A 22,523-nucleotide genomic window follows, 5' to 3' on the forward strand; every position below is an offset into this window, starting at 1 on the left:
ATGCTAAGAAACATAATTCACGAGGCGCAAGACATGAAAATGAATCTCAAGTAGCAAAAATCGTAGTAGAAACTGCTCATTAAATACAAGATGATTTATTGATCAAGTTGAGTCTCAAGCGTTTCAATGGCATTGCAGAAGCATGTAACTAGATACTAACAGCTCTCTCTTGGCTACCTTCTATGTTGTTTTGTCACCTATTCAAAAAGCAGAAACAAAGCTCTGCAATCCCACCTAAACGTAAAAATGAAGTAACTACACTAAAGAAACGTCGTGGAAGAAGACTAGCAGCATGCAATCCAAAAGTCGCTATCTACATCACAAATGACCACATCGTGAGAAAAAATATTGCAATTTATTATTAATGCACTTCACCACGATGAACAACCACGACTTTTTTTAAGTCTGCCATATAGTTTGAGAAACCAGAATTTTAGTATTGTATCAGTCGAAATCACAACCCCCTCTGGATAGAAATCGGGCTTATATAATCGGTTGCTTTTACATCAGGCTCACCCAAACCTTCTCTTCGAACAGACGGTAGACTTTCAGAAAAGTTCTTCGTTTTGTTTATTTCTGACCCGTTATACCTCTCGCGACCTTTTCGCTCTCTCGGATCGGCCGCTTAGTGACCTTCGCACGGGCGCTTCGCGGCCTAAAATCTCGCAGTTTGCTTCGCTCGCTTAGCTATTCTAACCGGAAACTCATGAGGTCGACTTGTGGCAAGTCTATACGGATGGTCACCTGAAAATTCCGCTGGCTAAACATAGGCACGTATTGCGCACCTATCAACACGCGTCATACATAATTAGCGCATCGCAGAACTTGATTGAATCCCTCAAATTCCACCATGCTTTTATGCCCCAGGGCGGGCATGATGCTTTGCTGTCTCTTCATTAAAATTCCCTGGTTTTACTTCGCGGACTCCCCTCAAAACTTAGTTTAATGCGATGTGGTAATAGGTATACAGGGAGGAATTACTATTAACGCCACATTAAAAGCTGTCGGGTATGCGTTGTGCAATCGAACGCCATTGGGTTGAGTCTTCAGCCAATAATAATCAAATCAATCAGTCACGTGGATTATATTCATTAGGCAATAGATAGACAATAGAGCTTCCAATTGGTCTATTCCGAATCTGATTACAATAAAGAAACTCATCTTGAGTGACCTATGAGTCAGGATGGCCGAGCGGTCTAAGGCGCTGCGTTCAGGTCGCAGTCTACTCATGTAGGCGTGGGTTCGAATCCCACTCCTGACAAAATCCTTTTATTTTAAAAGGTAGTAGAAATCACATAGAAAAATGATGAAAAGAAATGTAAGAATTCAGTACTTGAATAAGTTTTTGATATTTCTCTCACTTCTCTCTTTGATAATTTATTCTCACCTGCAAGATTAATGGACCAAGTTCGATGTATTAAAATTTAGCCTAACACAAATTTGCGATACAATTATTAACCCTGGTTGCCAAAATTCGACAAAGATAACAGTTAGTATTAGTTATCATAAAACAAGCCCCTGCTGTAAGTGGAGATATAGGCTGAAACACAGACTATCTGGTGCAATCCTCGTAAAGAACGTCTCTCGCCAAGAACAATTGACGTTCTTTTCTGCGTTTCTAAAAGCAGACGTACTTGGCCTTAACCATTTCATTCATTATTTTACATTAAGTCTTATTGTTATGACTTGTAAAGTTCCTTATCTAAAATACCATTTTATGCCTTCTCTGCCTGCCCAAAAAATAGCACCATAATGCTTTCTGGCTGTTTACTCGGAAAAAATTGAGCGCACCAACTTAGATAGATCAGGATAATTGGCGAGCACATGGTTTGCTTGGACACGTGACCTACACAACCAGAGGGAGGTTAACGTAACTACCATTGGATCCTACCCCAGAATCAATGCAGTAACGAAAATGCAAGAAGAGAAGACATTAAAATTATATAAATGAATAAATAACAGCTATATTGAAGTGTCAATGTATTTAGTATTAACTACTAATTGGGGACACAACAAAAAAAAAAGTTAAAATTATTTGCAATTAAATAAGTAAAAAAAAAGAAGTGTATATACAATCAATTCGCAAAAATGTATTTATAAGCAGTACATGAAAACAGTAGGCATGTTATAGGTAGTCTTTAAGAATTACAGAGGTTACAACAATTATTGTTGGTTTACAGAAAAGACGTGAGGTCTTTTTTCCTAATGTTCCTTTTGGATGCTTCGATATTCAGAGAGCCTTTCAATTTATTATCTAGTTTCGACCATATGCGCAGTCCTTGATACCTTAGAGGATGTTTTCCATAGTTTATAGTATTAAAAGTAGGGATATCAAAATCACTATTTCTAAGTGAATAACTAGTGTTTCATATATGCGAGCAAATGTTTTATATATCTTGTAAATGTTTTAATATGCCAAGGGATAAGCAATGCAACTACATTTGACTTTTTACAAGATTCCGGAACGAGTGGCATAACGCTCATTTCGTTCTGAGTCACTAAATTTTCCCCGTTGTAGGACCACAAAACAGGTCAGTCTTTTAAGCTCTTTCTTTATGTCCCTTTTGAACAAAGCATAAGCTAAAGGGTTAACAGCAGAGTTCAAAACTACAAGAAGTACTTGCACATGATCGTGATCACATAGTTTGTCACTGTGGTTCTTAAAGACTATTTGAAAGCCACAGCGTAAATGAACCGCGTAACACACAAGGAACACGCCTATCACAATAGCCATTATGTTAACTGCAGTCTTTTCTTGAGGTTTACGCAAAGCGTGATTGTTAAAACGTAGCTGTTTTGCCAGTAAACGCGCAGCTCGATCATGCTTGCACAGAACGCTTACCATGGATGCAAAACAGAATATTAACATAAAAGATGGAAGGAACTCATAAAATATCATAACCAACCAAACGAAAATATCACTCATAACAGGTATTTTAAGACTAAGTAAGAGACATGATTCAACCGTAATGAAACCGACTGGGATTGCCCAAGATAGGAAGATAATTTCAACGACTCGGCGGCGCTTCATAAAAGTTAAGTATTTCAAAGGCTTAACGACGGCCATGTACCGGTCCAGAACCAGAGTGCACATATTCGTCACGGACCATCCATAAAGAACCATCTCGTAAAATCTTTCCCATCAGCTGAAAACCCATCATCTGGGTGAGTCTCCTTAGGGTCCTGCTTGGATAAGAATAACGATGGCACAGCGGTCATCCCAACGCAGAAATCCGCCACTGCCAACGAAATAACAAACGTATTGGTTTTGGTGCGAAGCCGCCGTTTGTTGCAAACAAGGAAGATAATGAAGCCATTTCCAGTTATTGTCAGCATTGAAAGAAAATAGCCAAGAATCCAGAACCAGGTTTCCATTTTCTAATCAGTGGATATTTCGTGATCTTTTTGTTCAAGACTGAGACACAAGCTGATTGATTCCCAACGTTTTTGAAAAACAACATATTCTTAAAACACCTGCTCGTCCTCCAGTTTCAATTAGAAGCTCTTTTCTTGACATCAATGTTCAGTCTGTGATATTATAGCTTTATTACACGTATATAAATTAGCGACGCGACGGCAAGGTGATGACACTCAAACAAGAGACCGGGTGAACTCCAGAACGCAGACTGATGGAAAATATGTCAATGAGGCCTTATTACTTTGGCGAAACAACTGCGTAGGCAGAACAGCTTCTCGCTTGCCCTCGTGAAAATCGGCTGATTCACCAACAACCAGTTGAACTTGCCTAGGTTGACTTTCAAAAGCCAAATTTTACGACATTGATCTTAGCTCATTATATAGCTAAAGTTGTAATTTAAAATACTCTAACGACCGCGAGATATCGCGAAAAATTGCTTTGAGGAACTGGGAGTTAATGAATACCTAAAGGTATTATGATCCTAAATAAATGCGGAGCACCTAGTGGATTTTTCGCCGTAAACTTCATTCTTCGATGAAAGAAAGAAGTAAGAACTCGCCGCTAGTGAGACAAAAGTTTGTTTTCTCCGCCTGTTCTTCCCTTTCACTGGCTAGCGCTTCGTTTGCTTTTCGCGTACCAAAATCCTTTGGGTTGGAACTCGCTTTCCCCATTACTGCAAATCACTTGGCGGCAAAATGACTACGACTTGGCGGCAAAATGATATTTCCAGTAAGTTTTGATGTGCTATTTCTCCAAAGAGCCTTTGCGAGATCTCGCTGAGCTGAGTTGTATTTCATTGGTCGGCTGCAGCACCCCAAAGAAACCCACTTTGATGAGGTCTGTTAAGCTTTTAAAACATTAGGAGCTGAAAACGCAGGCTTTACATAAAATACATATATATATATAGATTTGCAGAGTTAGATTATTTGGTCGAAGACATTATCTACACATCGCTCTATTTTACCCATTGAGCACTTTAGTAGCTGATGAAACCGAATTAATAGCGTTTGTAGATTTGACAGACGGATGTTTTTTCAGAAATGTGGCCAAAATATTCCTCGATTATTAATACGCTAAAGTGGTTTTTTTCTTTCAGGCTTTTTCGCACCTACTTAGTTGTGCATTAACTACGACAGTCTTTCTTCTAATTACATTATTCCGCTGTTCAAAGGTGTGAATTTCATATATCCTATTTCAAATATGCCAACTAAGTGTGTCGAGCTTTTTGATTTTTCCTTTTTTTAATTTTCCTAATGTAGTCTTCCTCCTACGCTTTCTCGAGTGACTAAGATCAGCAACACATTCTAAATGGATTTCCTCAGCAACTAATAAGAATATCGACAAATGTTCGCATGCTTTTGTTGTCCATCACCTGCTGATTGACACTGCGAAATTTATTTGGTCGTTAGTGCGAACTCGAAGGCAGGTAATTCGGTTTTACATTAAACGTTGTCAGTTTTATATTTAAAGGCTTTCGTACGCCAGCCATTAGATAAATCTTTTCAATGATTATTTCTTCTGATTCTACATTTTGTTGGCTTTATGGTGATATGTGCCTCTTTGTAGTTTTATCATAAACGACGCGAGTACGAATAATTTTCAGGAGGACATCCCTGAGAGGATGGCATAACAGATCTTCGTGACTGAGAGTCTTAAAATCGAATCCTCTCGTCTACATTTCCTGATCTTGTATTAATGTTATTCCTCTCAAATGAAAGGGGAAATCTTGACATTTTAGTTGTTTTTAGATGAGAGTGGTATAAGTACATGTATTAAGGGAAGGAAAAGAAAAGAAATTGAAGCAAATATATTCCCACAGTTCTCACACCGTCGGATGGCAACGAATTTTTAATTCCAATGCAAAAACCCCGCATTCAAAGGGAACGAAGAATCGACTCTTCTCCCTTTTGAAAATTTTGTAAATTGTGGGATTCAGGTGATTGACACCAAAGCAATTTGCTTGCCACAAGCTATTTGGATAAGTGTGCTGTTGAGTAACCCGTAGCCTTGCTCAAGAGACGATGATAGCTCATCGTTTCTTGCGCATGCCTTACTTGATATACTGCTCTTCGGCCCTTGGCTTTGAGGATCCCGTTCCTGAAACAAAAGGACGTGCCCAATGTAAAACCAGATTGCAAACAATGCTCTAAAATTAATGCAAACATTACAATAGTTTTTGCGTCAAGTTCTTCTTTTCGATAAAAATGAGCATCGTAATAACAGCTGAGTGCTTCTTCACGATGCATGAGCTGAATCACGCAAACAGATATATATAAACCTACTCCACTCTTATCTCTCGTCTAATCTACGTCCGCTCGCGTTCGCTGTTACATTTTAGTGGAAGTTTTCCCTGTCAGGGGAATATTAAAAAATCTTACTGATTTAAAATACAGCTCATATCTTCCTTAAAATAATCCTTGTGGTCCAGGACGGATCATAAAAAGTAGTAGTAGGTGTAGGAAGTAACACAGAGCCATGTGTGCAAGGTGAAATTGGACAAAAAAGCCATAAAAATTCCTGAAGTGTAGATAAGATATTTTCCCATGGAGAAAAAAATATATTCACCCCGCGCTTAAAGGGAGCCAACAACCAACTCATCTCCCGTTTGAAAACTTCGGAAATTGTGGGATATAGATGATTGACACCAAAGCAATTTGCTTCTTACATTCTATTTGAATAAGTATACTCTCGAGGAACTCTTAACCTTCCTTGACACTGCATTTCTGCCCTTGGCATTGAGGATCCCGTTCCTAAAACAAAAGGACGTGCCTAATGTAAAACTCTAATGTAAGCACTCCCTGTGTTTGACATTAAATTTGCATTTACATTTACATTTACATTTACAACCAGATTGCAAAGAAAGCATTAGAATTGTTCGTTAAACGTTTTTTTCCAAGTTCTTCTTTTCGATAAAAATTCACGTTGTAGTATTTTAAATATTGCGTCTTCGAGGTGCATGAACCGAATCACGCAATCTGATGTATATACTGGGAAATCTCTCAGTCGTCCAAGCGAGGAGGTGCGGAGGCTCTGGTCTCTGGGGCTTTTATTTCTTGGACTTCCGTCTTGCACGTTCTCCGTCTAACTTCTATTGCTTCTACCGACTCAAGGAACTACTACTACTATTACTGCCACTACTACTGCTGCTCTGCTACTGCTGCTGCTGCTGCTACTGCTACTGCTGCTGCTGCTACTGCTACTGCTGCTGCTGCTGCTACTGCTACTGCTACTGCTAATGCTACTGCTACTGCTACTGTTACTGCTACTGCTACTGCTACTGCTACTGCTACTGCTACTGCTACTGCTACTGCTACTGCTACTGCTACCGCTACTGCTATTGCTACTGCTACTGCTACTGCTACCACTACTACTGCTACTGCTACTGCTACTGCTACTAGAGGACTACTACCGCTTGACTGACAGATGCAAACGCACTTTTAAAATAGCCTATCGGTAGCTATGTGTGGGCCACACGGGACGAACTGAGCTTGGAGGATTAAACATCTTTACAGGACACTAACCCAAACACTTTCACGCGACTTTCAGAAGCGAACTAAAAAGTTCTTGTGAATGACATGGTGAAAGTTCTTGAAACAAACCAAAAGTTCTTGGAAAAAAAAAAAACAGTAAAAAGAACGTTTAGAGAACAAGAAACGTAAACAGAATCTTTCTGGGAGATTCAGACCACGGCCAGTGGACAAACCCAAACATGACCATCGATGGGGTATTGTTCGGAGCTTACGAGTATTCTCGATAAGTAATATATCAAACACGAGAGACACTGTTTCATCGGGATGCCCAAACACCGAGAAGAGAGTTGAAAACACGACACGCAGCGGAGTATTTTTGACAAAATTCGAGGTGTTTGAATAGCCGATGAAACACTGTCTCGAGTGTTTGATATATCTTCTCAATCGAAACAAAGACTAAGGAGTAAACGGAAAAGTAAAATCGTCAAAATCTATAATTAAGACCGGATATCCAAACCTCCTTCACGGTTGTGATTTTCTTTGTTTTAACTTGATGAATTATTAATGAAGTCATAAGAATTAGACTTGAAGTCATAAGACTCACTGTGCAGACAGTCGGGCCTTAGAATCTAAAGACTAACGTAACTACAAAATGTTCAACAATCGGTGATCACGTACCAAAAATATGCAATTCTACACAAGTTTTTGAGCTTTGTAACATATCAACCGACACCACTCTCATCTACGATGCTCGCGTGCGCTCATTATATTCTAGAGCCAGTTTTCACTGAAAGGGAAATAATATAAATCTTAGAACCAAGCGTGCTATTTGGATTTAAAATACAGCTCGTATCTTCCCCAAAACCCTAACCCTAAGTCCCTGTGGTCCAAGACGGATCAAAAAAGAATTATGCGGGCAGGTGTGGGAAATAATACAGTGTCGTGCAAGAGGAAATTGGACGAAAAACAATTCTTGCATTGAAGTGTAGAACAGGTATTTCACCATCGAGAAAAATTTATTCAAGCATGAAATCTGCGTGTAAGTTTAAAATTTACCACCCCTTCATAACTTTCCTTATCTACCCTCTCTTAAACCTTCTTTGCACGCTTTTTATGATCATTATCACCACGATAATCGTTATCGTCATTTCAACGTCATCACCATCGTCATCGTCAACATTAACGTCAACGTCATCATCATCATCATCATTCTTTATTTATCAATGCGAGTATAAATATGGGAAGTTCGTGAGCTACTGTGAACCTGCCTCTAATTTATCAATTAAATAAGACAACTGTAAAAAGGTTATTATTTAAAAGGCCATTTACGATAATAAGACTTAGTTTACTATATTTACACGAGCTGGAAGGAAAACTTTATTCATTAAAAAAATGTGTGATGAAAATAGTTGTCTATAAAATACTTATCACTATTACATGTAACACATGTTCCCTTAATGAACGTTATCTGGTGCCAGTAATATGGCCTTGTTACTTGACGTTTTGAACTTCTTTTGAATTTACTAAATTATCACACTGTCGTGTCTTGATAACCTACTTCGTTTGTATAACTTAAATAAAGGGAGATTTGAAAAAGAAACATAACGTCTGGTCAGGATGGTCGAGCGATCTAAGGCGCTGCGTTCAGGTCGCAGTCTACTCGTGTAGGCGTGGGTTTGAATCCCACTTCTGACAATTTTATTTTATTTTTCCTTCGAGATGTTTTAATTTTGACAAAGTCAGGCGAAATCGATGACAACACGTTAGCACTAAGAGAGCATAGAGGGTAACAGAGTACATCTCCCATATAGGCCCTATTCCTGAATCAATCCTTCTTAAGTTATTTTTAGCTCACTCCCGGCTTCCGAAATCCCAGCAGTGTCCAGAAACAGCTAATCCTATGACGCGAATTTTACTTATATAGACATCCCAAGCGGCTGTGCACGCATTTTCGTCCTCAACGAAAACAACTAACGCACCTGGTAAATTTATCCGCGGGAGGACTAGATACCATGTCTAAAAATAATTTGACAGAGATTTCCTTGAGAATAAGGTCTATATGTGGGATAACCTCTCTCATCCTTCATCCTCCCTTGGTTAGCACTAATGCATGTTGTCAAAATTTAAAGCAAGTTAAACGTTTTGGACGTCTATTTGTCATTTAAGTTAACAAAGCTTGACGATAAATTACGCGACCTTCAGAAGCACGACCAAAACAGCTTCAAATTTTAGTGGGCCGTAGAGTATAATAAGGCCCGCTAAATTGACCAATAACAGCGCGCGTAGTAACTGAGACATATGATAAGACTGCAAACAAAGAAATTCTTAGTTAGAACAACGAATATAAGCCTTCCATAGCTTTTAAACAAGGCTGAAAAGTGCGAAGAAGCCTATTAAACTAATTAGACATATACGGAAAGAATGATAGTAAATGTTGGGAGAACTCGAAAGCACTTTTATCCGAGTAGTCTGTACTATTGACTGACTGAGTAATGGGTTATGTTACTTAGCAACACCTCAAATGAGCAACTGCGGGCTCAGTCAATTTTCGGTGTGGTGACCTCGAGGTAGCCTCTCTGACAATTAGTCGGTGTTATTTAGTCTTCCAAACTTTGATAGGAAGCTTGGCAACGTTTTCTTGTCTAAGAACTAATGTAAGCAGCTGAAAGAGTGATTTGATTAGGACATTATTTCTGTTAACTCTTACGATATGATTATGGAGGACAGAATTTCGCGTTTTAGCATGTTATGATAATCAGCTCTCTGCCAGCTGAGGAGGAGTAAACAACACAAGTCGTTAAGTGATCTTGTCCACACAAGGAAAGCAGCTGACGCTTCATTGTTATTTTTTTGCCGGTGTTACACATATCTGAATATGAAAAACACAGTTTCGTTTACATAACCGTAGAGTGTTGTTGAGAAGAAAGGAGAAAAACAAAATGACACTAAATTGGAGCATTAACTGAACTTATTGGTTAACAATGTTTATTTATATCTTACAAGTGCGTAGGAAGAACGTAGGAAGAAGTGCATAAAATGTCGAAAAAGACCGGCTTAGTTTACAAATGCTGTTCTAGAATGATTTTTTTTATATTAAAGAACCCATTGAACTCCTCTTCTAGTGTTCAAAAATGCACTGACAACCTTGTTTGTAAGGTTAACATTAAACTTGAAAAGAAGCTGTTGCAGTTCACGTATCCTTCCACTTTATGCTACCTGTTCTGACTTTTAAAATTACTTATTTAACATGCAATTATGTTTTATACAGCATGCTTGAATTTCGCACAACTTGACTAAGTATGAAACTCTATTTGGCGTCTGTTTGGAAAAATTGGAAAGCGTGTCATTTCCTGAACTAGGAGACGTTCAATAGTTTGTGTTCTTCCAATAAAGTACACTTTTAAGATCAAACAGTGAAATTCGAGAGTTCCTCTAGGCCAACTGAAAACTTTTACTTGTACCATTTTCGGTAACACATGCAGAAAACAGCAACGTTATCACAACCTAACTTAAAATATGGTTTGACACTTTAATAAATATTCTTAACTTTTAAAATTACTTATCCACACATTTAGAAGCCAGCATTGACTTCCTCTGGCCGGTTTGAAAAGAGAACGCCACCTCAAAAAGACAAGCGCGCGTTAAAGAGGCAAACAGAAATCCCACCCATGTGGCCATGTGTTGATCGTATACCAATGAAAGAGAGCACATCATGGTCGTTCATCTAGTCGACAGCCTAGCAGCATATTTTTTTATTATTAATCATTTCCAGCTACTGAAGAAAGCAAAAATGATAAGAGCCATTTTCTTAAAAATCAAGGGGTTGATATGCTGGCCTTTTTATTTTGGATCAAGGTTAACGTTTTCGTGTGTTTTATGTCAGCAGCTGTCAATAAGACAATAAAGACAGTAAAGTACACTTTTAAGATCAAACAATGAAATTCGAGAGTTCCTTTAGGCCCATTTTCATAATTTGCATATGAAATGTTTCAATGTTTTGAAAATAAACTGAATTCATAAAAGCTCCCTAATTTATCCATTACACTTGGACTTATTTTAGAAAAAGCAAATAAACTGTTGAATGTAATTGTTAACAGCTATCGAATTGCGATTTACGTTTTTTATACTTAGAAGCACGTACTCCTCCAGGACCACTTCCAAAAACATGCTAAGAAACATAATTCACGAGGCGCAAGACATGAAAATGAATCTCAAGTAGCAAAAATCGTAGTAGAAACTGCTCATTAAATACAAGATGATTTATTGATCAAGTTGAGTCTCAAGCGTTTCAATGGCATTGCAGAAGCATGTAACTAGATACTAGCAGCTCTCTCTTGGCTACCTTCTATGTTGTTTTGTCACCTATTCAAAAAGCAGAAACAAAGCTCTGCAATCCCACCTAAACGTAAAAATGAAGTAACTACACTAAAGAAACGTCGTGGAAGAAGACTAGCAGCATGCAATCCAAAAGTCGCTATCTACATCACAAATGACCACATCGTGAGAAAAAATATTGCAATTTATTATTAATGCACTTCACCACGATGAACAACCACGACTTTTTTTAAGTCTGCCATATAGTTTGAGAAACCAGCATTTTAGCATTGTATCAGTCGAAATCACAACCCCCTCTGGATAGAAATCGGGCTTATATAATCGGTTGCTTTTACATCAGGCTCACCCAAACCTTCTCTTCGAACAGACGGTAGACTTTCAGAAAAGTCCTTCGTTTGTTTATTTCTGACCCGTTATACCTCTCGCGACCTTTTCGCTCGCTCGGATCGGCCGTTTAGTGACCTTCGCACGGGCGCTTCGCGGCCTAAAATCTCGCAGTTTGCTTCGCTCGCTTAGCTATTCTAACCGGAAACTCATGAGGTCGACTTGTGGCAAGTCTATACGGATGGTCACCTGAAAATTCCGCTGGCTAAACATAGGCACGTATTGCGCACCTATCAACACGCGTCATACATAATTAGCGCATCGCAGAACTTGATTGAATCCCTCAAATTCCACCATGCTTTTATGCCCCAGGGCGGGCATGATGCTTTGCTGTCTCTTCATTAAAATTCCCTGGTTTTACTTCGCGGACTCCCCTCAAAACTTTGTTTAACGCGATGTGGTAATAGGTATACAGTGAGAAATTACTATTAACGCCACATTAAAAGCTGTCGGGTACGTGTTGTGTAATCGAACGCCATTGGGTTGAGTCTTCAGCCAATAATAATCAAATCAATCAGTCACGTGGATTATATTCATTAGGCAATAGATAGACAATAGAGCTTCCAATTGGTCTATTCCGAATCTGATTACAATAAAGAAACTCATCTTGAGTGACCTATGAGTCAGGATGGCCGAGCGGTCTAAGGCGCTGCGTTCAGGTCGCAGTCTACTCATGTAGGCGTGGGTTCGAATCCCACTCCTGACAAAATCCTTTTATTTTAAAAGGTAGCAGAAATCACATAGAGAAATGATGAAAACAAATGTAAGAATTCAGTAATTGAATAAATTTTTGATATTTCTCTCACTTCTCTCTTTGATAATTTATTCTCACCTGCAAGATTAATGGACCAATTTCGATGTATTAAAATTCAGCCTGACACAAGTTTGCGATACAATTATTAACCCTCGTTGCCAAAATTCGACAAAGATAACAGTTAGTATCAGTTATTATAAAGCACGCCCCTGCAGTAAGTGGAGATATAGACTGAAATACAGAGATTTTCTGGTGCAATCCTCGGAAAGAACGTCTCTCGCCAAGAACAATTGACGTTCTTTTCTGGGTTTCTAAAAGCAGACGTACTTGGCCTCAACCATTTCATTTCTTATTTTACATTAAGTTTTACTGTTATGACTTGTAAAGTTCCTTATCTAAAATACTATATTATGCCTTCTCTGCCTGCCCAAAAAATAGCACCATAATGCTTTCTGGCTGTTTACTCGGCAAAAATTGAGCGAACCAACTTAGATCGATCAGGATAATTGGCGAGCACATGGTTTGCTTGGACACGTGACCTACACAACCAGAGGGAGGTTAACATAGCTGCCATTGGATCCTACCCCAGAATCAATGCAGTAACGAAAATGCAAGAAGAGAAGACATCAAAATTATATAAATGAATAAATAACAGCTTTATTGAAGTGTCAATGTATTTAGTATTAACTGCTAATTGGGGACACAACAAAAAAAAGTTAAAGTTATTTGCAATTAAATAAGTAAACAAAAAGAAGTGTATATACAATCAATCTGCAAAAATGTATTTATAAGTAGTACATGAAAACAGTAGGCATGTTATAGGTAGTCTTTAAGAATTACAGAGGTTACAACAATTATTGTTGCTGTACCGAAAAGACGTGAGATCTTTTTTCCTGATGTTCCTTTTGAATGATTCGATATTCAGAGAGCCTTTCAATTTATTATCTAGTTTCGACCATATGCGCGGTCCTTGATATCTTAAAGGATGTTTTCCGTAGTTTATAGTATTAAAAGTAGGAATATCAAAATCACTATTTCTAAGTGAATAACTAGTGTTTTATATATGCGAGCAAATGTTTTAATATGCCAAAGGATAAGCAATGCAACTACATTTGACTTTTTACAAGATTCCGGAACGAGTGGCACAACGCTCATTTCGTTCTGAGTCACTAAATTTTCCCCGTTGTAGGACCACAAAACAGGTCAGTCTTTTAAGCTCTTTCTTTATGTCCCTTTTGAACAAAGCATAAGCTAAAGGGTTAACAGCAGAGTTCAAAACTACAAGAAGTACTTGCAAATGATCATGATCACATATTTTGTCATTGTGGTTCTTAAAGACTATTTGAAATCCACAGCGTAAATGAACTGCGTAACACACAAGGAACACGCCTATCACAATAGCCATTATGTTAACTGCAGTCTTTTCTTGAGGTTTACGCAAAGCGTGATTGTTAAAACGTAGCTGTTTTGCCAGTAAACGCGCAGCTCGATCATGCTTGCACAGAACGCTTACCATGGATGCAAAACAGAATATTAACATAAAAGATGGAAGGAACTCATAAAATATCATAACCAACCAAACGAAAATATCACTCATAACAGGTATTTTAAGACTAAGTAAGAGACATGATTCAACCGTAATGAAACTGATTGGGATTGCCCAAGATAGGAAGATAATTTCAATGACTCGGCGGCGCTTCATAAAAGTTAAGTATTTCAAAGGCTTAACGACGGCCATGTACCGGTCCAGAACCAGAGTGCACATATTCGTCACGGACGCATCCATAAAGAACCATCTCGTAAAATCTTTCCCATCAGCTGAAAACCCATCATCAGGGTGAGTCTCCTTAGGGTCCTGCTTGGATAAGAATAACGATGGCACAGCGGTCATCCCAACGCAGAAATCCGCCACTGCCAACGAAATAACAAACGCATTGGTTTTGGTGCGAAGCCGCCGTTTGCTGCAAACAAGGAAGATAATGAAGCCATTTCCAGTTATTGTCAGCATTGAAAGAAAATAGCCAAGAATCCAGAACCAGGTTTCCATTTTCTAGTCAGTGGATATTTCGTGATCTTTTTTGTTCAAGACTGAGACACAAGCTGATTGATTCCCAACGTTTTTGAAAAACAACATATTCTTAAAACACCTGCTCGTCCTCCAGTTTCAATTAGAAGCTCTTTTCTTGACATCAATGTTCAGTCTGTGATATTATAGCTTTATTACACGTATATAAATTAGCGACGCGACGGCAAGATGATGACACTTAAACAAGAGACCGGGTGAACTCCAGGACGCAGACTGATGGATAATATGTCAATGAGGCCTTATTACTTTGGCGAAACAACTGCGTAGGCAGAGCAGCTTCTCGCTTGCCCTCGTGAAAATCGGCTGATTCACCAACAACCAGTTGAACTTGCCTAGGTTGACCTTCAAAAGCCAAATTTTACGACATTGATCTTCGCTCATTATATAGCTGAAGTTGTAATTTAAAATGCTCTAACGACCGCGAGATATCGCGAAAAATTACTTTGAGGAACTGGGAGTTAATGAATACCTAAAGGTATTATGATCCTAAATAAATGCGGAGCACCTAGTGGATTTTTCGCCGTAAACTTCATTCTTCCATTACAGAAAGAAGTAAGAACTCGCCGCTAGTGAGACAAAAGTTTGTTTTCTCCGCCTGTTCTTCCCTTTCACTGGCTAGCGCTTCGTTTGCTTTTCGCGTACCAAAATCCTTTGGGTTGGAACTCGCTTTCCCCATTACTGCAAATCACTTTGACTACGACTCGGCGGCAAAATGATATTTCCAGTAAGTTTCGATGTGCTATTTCTCCAAAGAGCCTTTGCGAGATCTCACTGAGCTGAGTTGTATTTCATTGATCGACTGCAGCACCGCAGAGAAACCCACTTTGATGAGGTCTGTTAAGCTTTTAAAACATTAGGAGCTGAAAACGCAGGCTTTACATAAAATATAATATAGATAGATTTGCAGCATTAGATTATGTGATCAAAGACATTATCCACACATCGCTCTAGTTTACCTTTTGAGCACTTTAGTAGCTGATGAAATCGAATTAATAACGTTTGTAGATTTGACAGACAGATGTTTTTCAGAAATTTGGCCAAAATATTCCTCGATTATCGATAGCCTAAAGTGTTTTTTTTTCTTTCAGGCTTTTTCGCACCTACTAAGTTGTGCATTTAACTGCAACAGTCTTTCTTCTAATTACATTATTCCGCTGTTCAAAGGTGTGAATTTCATATATCCTATTTCAAATACGCCAACTAAGTGTGTCGAGCTTTTTGATTTTTCCTTTTTTTAATTTTCCAAATGTAGTCTTCCTCCTACGCTTTCTCGAGTGACTAAGATCAGCAACACATTCTAAATGGATTTCCTCAGCAACTAATAAGAATATCGACAAATGTTCGCATGCTTTTGTTGTCCATCACCTGCTGATTGACACTGCGAAATTTATTTGGTCGTTTGAACTCAAAAGCAGGTAATTCGGTTTTCAGCAAACATTGTCAGTTTTATATTTAAAGGCTTTCGCACGCCAGCCACAAGATAAATCTTTTAAATGATTATTTCTTCTGATTCTACATTTTTTTTAGCTTTATGGTGATATGTGCTTCGCTGTGGTTTTATTATAAACGACGCGAGTACGAATAATTTTCAGGAGGACATCCCTGAGAGGATGGCATAACAGATCTTCGTGACTGAGAGTCTTCAAATCGAATCCCCTCGTCTGCATTTCCTGATCTTGCATTGATGTTATTACTCTCAAATGAAAGGGGAAATCTTGACATTTTAGTTGTTTATAGAAGAGAGTGGTATAAGTACATGTATTAAGGGAAGGAAAAGAAAAGAAATTGAAGCATATATATTCCCACAGTTCTCACGCCGTCCGATGGTAATGAATTGTTAATTCCAATGCAAAAACCCCGCACTCAAAGGGAGCCAAGAATCAACTCTTCTCCATTTTGAAAATTTTGTAAATTGTGGGATTCAGGTGATAGACACCAAAGCAATTTGCTCGCCACAAGCTATTTGGATAAGTGTACTGTTGAGTAACTCGTAGCCTTGCTCAAGAGACGATGATAGCTTATCGTTTCTTGCCTTACTTGATATACTGCTCTTCGGCCCTTGGCTTTGAGGATCCCGTTTCTGAAACAAAAGGACGTGCCTAATGTAACACCAGATTGCAAACAATGTACTAAAATTAATGCAAACATTACAATAGTTTTTGCGTCAAGTTCTTCTTTTCGATAAAAATGAGCATTGTAATAACAGCTGAGTGCTTCTTCACGGTGTATGGACAGAATCACGCAAACAGATATATATAAACCTACTCCACTCTTATCTCCCGTCTAATCCACGCCCGCTCGCGTTCGCTGTTATATTTTAGAGGACGTTTTCCCTGTCAGGGGAATAATAAAAAATCTTACTAATTTAAAATACAGCTCATATCTTCCTCAAAATACGGACGGATCATAAAAAGTAGTAGTAGGTGTAGGAAGTAACACAGAGTCATGTGTGCAAGGTGAAATTGGACAAAAAAGCCATAAAAACTCCTGCATTGAAGTGTAGATAACATATTTTCCCATGGAGAAAAAAATATATTCACCCCGTACTTAAAGGGAGCCAACAACCAACTCATCTCCCGTTTGAAAACTTCGGAAACTGTGGGATATAGATGATTGACACCAAAGCAATTTGCTTGTTACATTCTATTTGAATAAGTATACTCTCGAGGAACTCATAACCTTCCTTGACACTGCATTTCTGCCCTTGGCATTGAGGACCCCGTTCCTGAAACAAAAGGACGTGCCTAATGTAAAACTCCAATGTAAGCACTCCCTGTGTTTGACATTAAATTTTTATTTACATTTACATTTACATTTACAACCAGATTGCAAAGAAAGCATTAGAATTGTTCGTAAAACGTTTTTCGCCAAGTTCTTCTTTTCGATAAAAATTCACGTTGTAGTATTAATAGTGCGTCTTCGACTGAGGTGCATGAACCGAATCACGCAATCTGATACATATACTGGGAAATCTCTCAGTCGTCCAAGCGAGGAGGTACGGAGGCTCTGGTCTCTGGGGCTTTTATTTCTTGGACTTCCGTCTTGCACGTTCTCCGTCTAACTTCTACTGCTTCTACCACTCCAGGAACTACTACTACTATTACTACCACTACTACTGCTGCTACTGCTACTGCTGCTGCTGCTGCTACTGCTGCTGCTGCTGCTGCTACTGCTACTGCTACTGCTACTGCTACTGCTACTGCTACTGCTACTGCTACTGCTACTGCTACTGCTACTGTTACTGCTACTGCTACTGTTACTGCTACTGCTACTGCTATTGCTACTGCTATTGCTACTGCTACTGCTACTGCTACCACTACTACTGCTACTGCTACTGCTACTGCTACTGCTACTGCTACTGCTACTGCTACTGCTACTGCTACTGCTACTAGAGGACTACTACCGCTTGACTGACAAATGCAAACGCACTTTTAAAGTAGCCTATCGGTAGCTATGTGTGGGCCACACGGGACGAACTGACCTTGGAGGATTAAACATTTTTATAGGACACTAACCCAAACACTTTCACGCGACTTTCAGAAGCGAACTAAAAAGTTCTTGTGAATGACATGGTGAAAGTTCTTGAAAAAAAAAAAACAGCAAAAAGAACGTTTAGAGAACAAGAAACGTAAACAGAATCTTTCTGGGAGATTCAGACCACGGCCAGTGGACAAACCCAAACATGACCATCGATGGGGTATTGTTCGGAGCTTACGAGTATTCTCGATAAGTAATATATCAAACACGAGAGACACTGTTTCATCGGGATGCCCAAACACCGAGAAGAGAGTTGAAAACACGACACGCAGCGGAGTATTTTTGACAAAATTCGAGGTGTTTGAATAGCCGATGAAACACTGTCTCGAGTGTTTGATATATCTTCTCAATCGAAACAAAGACTAAGGAGTAAACGGAAAAGTAAAATCGTCAAAATCTATAATTAAGACCGGATATCCAAACCTCCTTCACGGTTGTGATTTTCTTTGTTTTAACTTGATGAATTATTAATGAAGTCATAAGAATTAGACTTGAAGTCATAAGACTCACTGTGCAGACAGTCGGGCCTTAGAATCTAAAGACTAACGTAACTACAAAATGTTCAACAATCGGTGATCACGTACCAAAAATATGCAATTCTACACAAGTTTTTGAGCTTTGTAACATATCAACCGACACCACTCTCATCTACGATGCTCGCGTGCGCTCATTATATTCTAGAGCCAGTTTTCACTGAAAGGGAAATAATATAAATCTTAGAACCAAGCGTGCTATTTGGATTTAAAATACAGCTCGTATCTTCCTCAAAACCCTAACCCTAAGTCCCTGTGGTCCAAGACGGATCAAAAAAGAATTACGCGGCCAGATGTGGGAAATAATACAGGGTCGTGCGTGAGGAAATTGGACGAAAAACTCATAAAATAATTCTTACATTGAAGTGTAGAAAAGATATTTCACCATCAAGAAAAATTATTCAAGCATGAAATCTGCGTGTAAGTTTTAAATTTACCACCCCTTAATAACTTTCCTTATCTACCCTTTCTTAAAACCTTCTTTGCACGCTTTTTATGATCATTGTCATCACGATAATCGTTATCGTCATTTTCAACGTCATCACCATCGTCATCGTCAACATTAACGTCAACATGGTCATCATCATCATTTTTTATTTATCAATGCGAGTATAAATATGGGAAGGTTCATGAGCTACTGTGAACCTGCCTCTAATTTATCAATTAAATAAGACAATTGTAAAAAGGTTATTATTTAAAAGGCCATTTGCGATAATAAGACTTAGTTTACGATATTTACACGAGCTGGAAGGAAAACTTTATCCATTAAAAAAATGGGTGATGAAAATAGTTGTCTATAAAATACTTATCATTATTACATGTTCCCTTAATGGTGCCAGTAATACGGCCTTGTTACTTGACGTTTTGAACTTCTTTTGAATTTAACAAATTATCACACTGTCGTGTCTTGATAACCTAGTTCGTTTGTATAACTTAAATAAAGAGATATTTGAAAAAGAAACATAACGGCTGGTCAGGATGGCCGAGCGGCCTAAGGCGCTGCGTTCAGGTCGCAGTCTACTCGTGTAGGCGTGGGTTCGAATCCCACTTCTGACAATATTATTTTATTTTTCCTTCGAGATGTTTTAATTTTGACAAAGTCAGGCGAAATCGATGACAACACGTTAGCATCAAGAGAGCATAAAGGGTAACAGAGTACATCTTCCATATCGGCCTTATTCCTGAATCAATCCTTCCTAAGTTATTTTTAGCTCATTCCCGGCTTCCGAAATCCCAGCAGTGTCCAGAAACAGCTAATCCTATGACACAAATTTTACTTATATAGACATCCCAAGCGGCTGTGCACGCATTTTCGTCCTCAACGAAAACAACTAACGCACCTGGTAAATTTATCCGCGGGAGGACTAGATACCATGTCTAAAAATAATTTGACAGAGATTTCCTTGAGAATAAGATCTATATGAGGGATAACCTCTCTCATCCTTCATCCTCCCTTGGTTAGCACTAATGCATGTTGTCAAAATTTAAAGCAACCTAAAGGTTTTGGACGTCTATTTGAACTTGAGCGAAAAACCCAGACCAGCCGATCCTACTCAATAAAGTTATTGATGGGCATCTTGACAAGATTTTGTATTTTTGTATTGGGAGCAAAACGGGGGTAGTTGTAGCTTTCAGGCCTTTTTTGTTCGCCATTTAGACATCTTTGTTTATTTATTTATAGAGTAAAAGTTCACAAACAATCCACCTCTAGGTTTCCCGCCAAGAAACAAGACTAGATTATGAAATTTGAAAGTTTAGGATTTGTCAGAACTCAAGTTGGTCCAGCCTAATGGAAGGCCGAGAAGGAGGCTCTTCAATTTACATTTAGCCTGCGAAATGGCTCCCGCGGAAAGAAGGTGATAAGTTTCCCCTGTTTTTGTCCTTGTTGTTGTTGTTGTTTGATGTAGTTAGCTAGCAGGGATGGGACCGAGATGTTTCCGGAGAGATTCGTGACTCGACACCCTTCGTTCGGGTTCACAGTAGTCCGAACATATTCCGTAGTTACTTTTGATCCCAGACCTCACTCGGGCCGTGATTGAATTTTCAAGATGACGGGAAAGCATGCTGGAACGAGGAACGTGGGCGAAATTCAGGTAACTTTTATCATTTATCAGTAAAATTTAAAAACTCTCTCTGGCTAAAAATGTTTTAAAACACAAGCGTTCTAATATCGTTTTATTTCACATTCATTTAATTTAAATGACAACCGTTTGGGCGCTTTTGTGTTCGTTGGCTGTATTTTCTGTTTTCTTCGCGCATATTGGTATTTCCAACACGCTTTCAATATCGATTTCAGCCAATCAAATCCGTGAATTCGGTAGTTCTCGGTCCTTGTGAGACAAAGCCATATAATAATAAGATTTATTGCAGATTTTTGACCTTACAGAGCAGGGACTTCCACTGGGCCCACCAAAGGGTTTTCTGCCAGTACAAAACTGCTTTAAGAATCTGAGTTTGTTTGTGATCAGACCAGTTGTGCTGGAGAAGTGTTAATGTTTAGTGGTGGAACACACAGTTTTGATTTAACCTCTCAACAAATGAGCAACACAATATAAAACATAGGCACGCAAGGCGTGCAACAGTTTTTTTTTTTTTTTTTGTGACGTCTCGGAGATAGGAGCATTCATGGAGCTGTTCACAGTAATGATTTGGTTAATTTGACAAGTCTTTTTGGTTGCGATATTCAGCAAGAAAGAAACTGGGAATTTATGATGTACATACGATGTTACATCGGTAATGGTGAGATAACTAAATAGTAAGCCATAAAATGTGTGACTGGACAAACTACAGTAATCTGACACGTCTCCAGATTAATGTAAATACCATCTTATTTTTTCTTTGATTCGTTCTCTGATACAACCCACACTGTGATTGGTGTAACACGTGCAGATGCATAACTCCCTCACTCACCGATCACATAGGCCTTCCAACCCCCAAGAGGAATTTTTGCTCAAAAATACTCAAGTTAAGAGACCTTTTCGCATTTTATACGAGTCGTAAGTTTACCCTTTTTACACAACACAACACAAGACTACTTCACCGAAAATAGACAGAAAGATAAAAAAACCTCTCTGACACATTGAAAGTCTGATTTAACTAAATTGCACTTTAACTTCGTGCCACGCAGTCTTCAAAGAACATTTGAGCAGTTTTGATACTTTTTACCTTAAAAGATATCGGACTGAAAAGAATGTCATAAAATGCCCATCAAATAAAAATAAACTGCTTCTGCAGAGACGTAAAAACCGTCCAGAAATGAAAGCTTTTTTGCTAAATATCCTTATTGAATTTACTCCCATATAAAAAACAAAAGTGTTAAGTTACCATTTGTAACTTAAGATACCAAACATCTCGTGGGAAAGAGTGGTGACGATTTGTCAGCTCTAATTGAATTTACTCCCTTGTGAAAAACAAGAGTGTCAAATTATCCTTTGTAACTAAAACATAAAAATATCTCGTTACATTTGCATGCAACAAGAACAAAACAATCGTTACCTGCACTTACTATTGTAAACGTTTGAACTGTTTCAAATCTAAATAGTCTCGTCTCCTCTAAAACATGTCCTAAGAACTAGAAGCGACGATTCATGACCTCTAATTGAATTTACTCCTTGTGAAAAACAAAAGTATCAAGTTACCTTTGCAACTAAAAATAAAAATATCTCGTTGCATTTGCATAGTACTAACTCACGAACTGTTTCAAACCTCGAGGCTCATCTCGTTCGTAACTAAAATTCTCAGCCTAACCCACAGAAAGTGTCGAAGTAAGCCCAATATATGAATACTTCCTCCTCTTTTATAGAGGAATAAATATGGCCGTTCTAAACTGTGTCGGGATCAAATCTTCTCACATACCAGTTACCTTTACAACAAGAAATTTGATTGGCTGTTTATAGTAGATCCAATCTGATTGGTGTGACATACATACATCTCTCACTCACTCACTCACTCACTCATCCCTTGGCCCGTCCATAACATACCCGACGCGCCGACTAAGAGGTATTTT

General features: G+C 38.6%; 1 protein-coding gene, 3 non-coding genes and 1 pseudogene across 4 annotated transcripts; 3 read left to right on the forward strand and 2 right to left on the reverse strand.

Moving 5' to 3' along the window:
- Positions 1 to 1,177: 1,177 nt before the first annotated feature.
- Positions 1,178 to 1,261, forward strand: Trnal-cag (transfer RNA leucine (anticodon CAG)). The gene has a single exon. It is a non-coding gene; the product is annotated as a tRNA-Leu (tRNA).
- Positions 1,262 to 2,336: 1,075 nt separating this feature from the next.
- LOC145483789 (octopamine receptor beta-2R-like) lies at positions 2,337 to 4,045 on the reverse strand (annotated as a pseudogene).
- Positions 4,046 to 12,229: 8,184 nt separating this feature from the next.
- Positions 12,230 to 12,313, forward strand: Trnal-cag (transfer RNA leucine (anticodon CAG)). The gene has a single exon. It is a non-coding gene; the product is annotated as a tRNA-Leu (tRNA).
- A 1,168-nt stretch (positions 12,314 to 13,481) lies between these two features.
- Positions 13,482 to 16,709, reverse strand: LOC145488077 (octopamine receptor beta-2R-like). The gene has a single exon (XM_081466896.1). The coding sequence runs from the start codon at positions 14,406 to 14,408 to the stop codon at positions 13,482 to 13,484; it is 927 nt and encodes a 308-aa protein (XP_081323022.1). The 5' UTR covers positions 14,409 to 16,709.
- A 2,780-nt stretch (positions 16,710 to 19,489) lies between these two features.
- Trnal-cag (transfer RNA leucine (anticodon CAG)) lies at positions 19,490 to 19,573 on the forward strand. Its single transcript has one exon. It is a non-coding gene; the product is annotated as a tRNA-Leu (tRNA).
- Positions 19,574 to 22,523: the final 2,950 nt, after the last annotated feature.

Source organism: Orbicella franksi, chromosome 1, assembly GCF_964199315.1.
Source record: "Orbicella franksi chromosome 1, jaOrbFran1.1, whole genome shotgun sequence".
Classification (NCBI taxonomy): Eukaryota; Metazoa; Cnidaria; class Anthozoa; order Scleractinia; family Merulinidae; genus Orbicella; species Orbicella franksi.

Excerpts from the sequence above, each read along its gene's own strand:
- LOC145488077 (XM_081466896.1), bottom strand. The coding sequence starts at position 14,408 with ATGGAAACCTGGTTCTGGATTCTTGGCTATTTTCTTTCAATGCTGACA.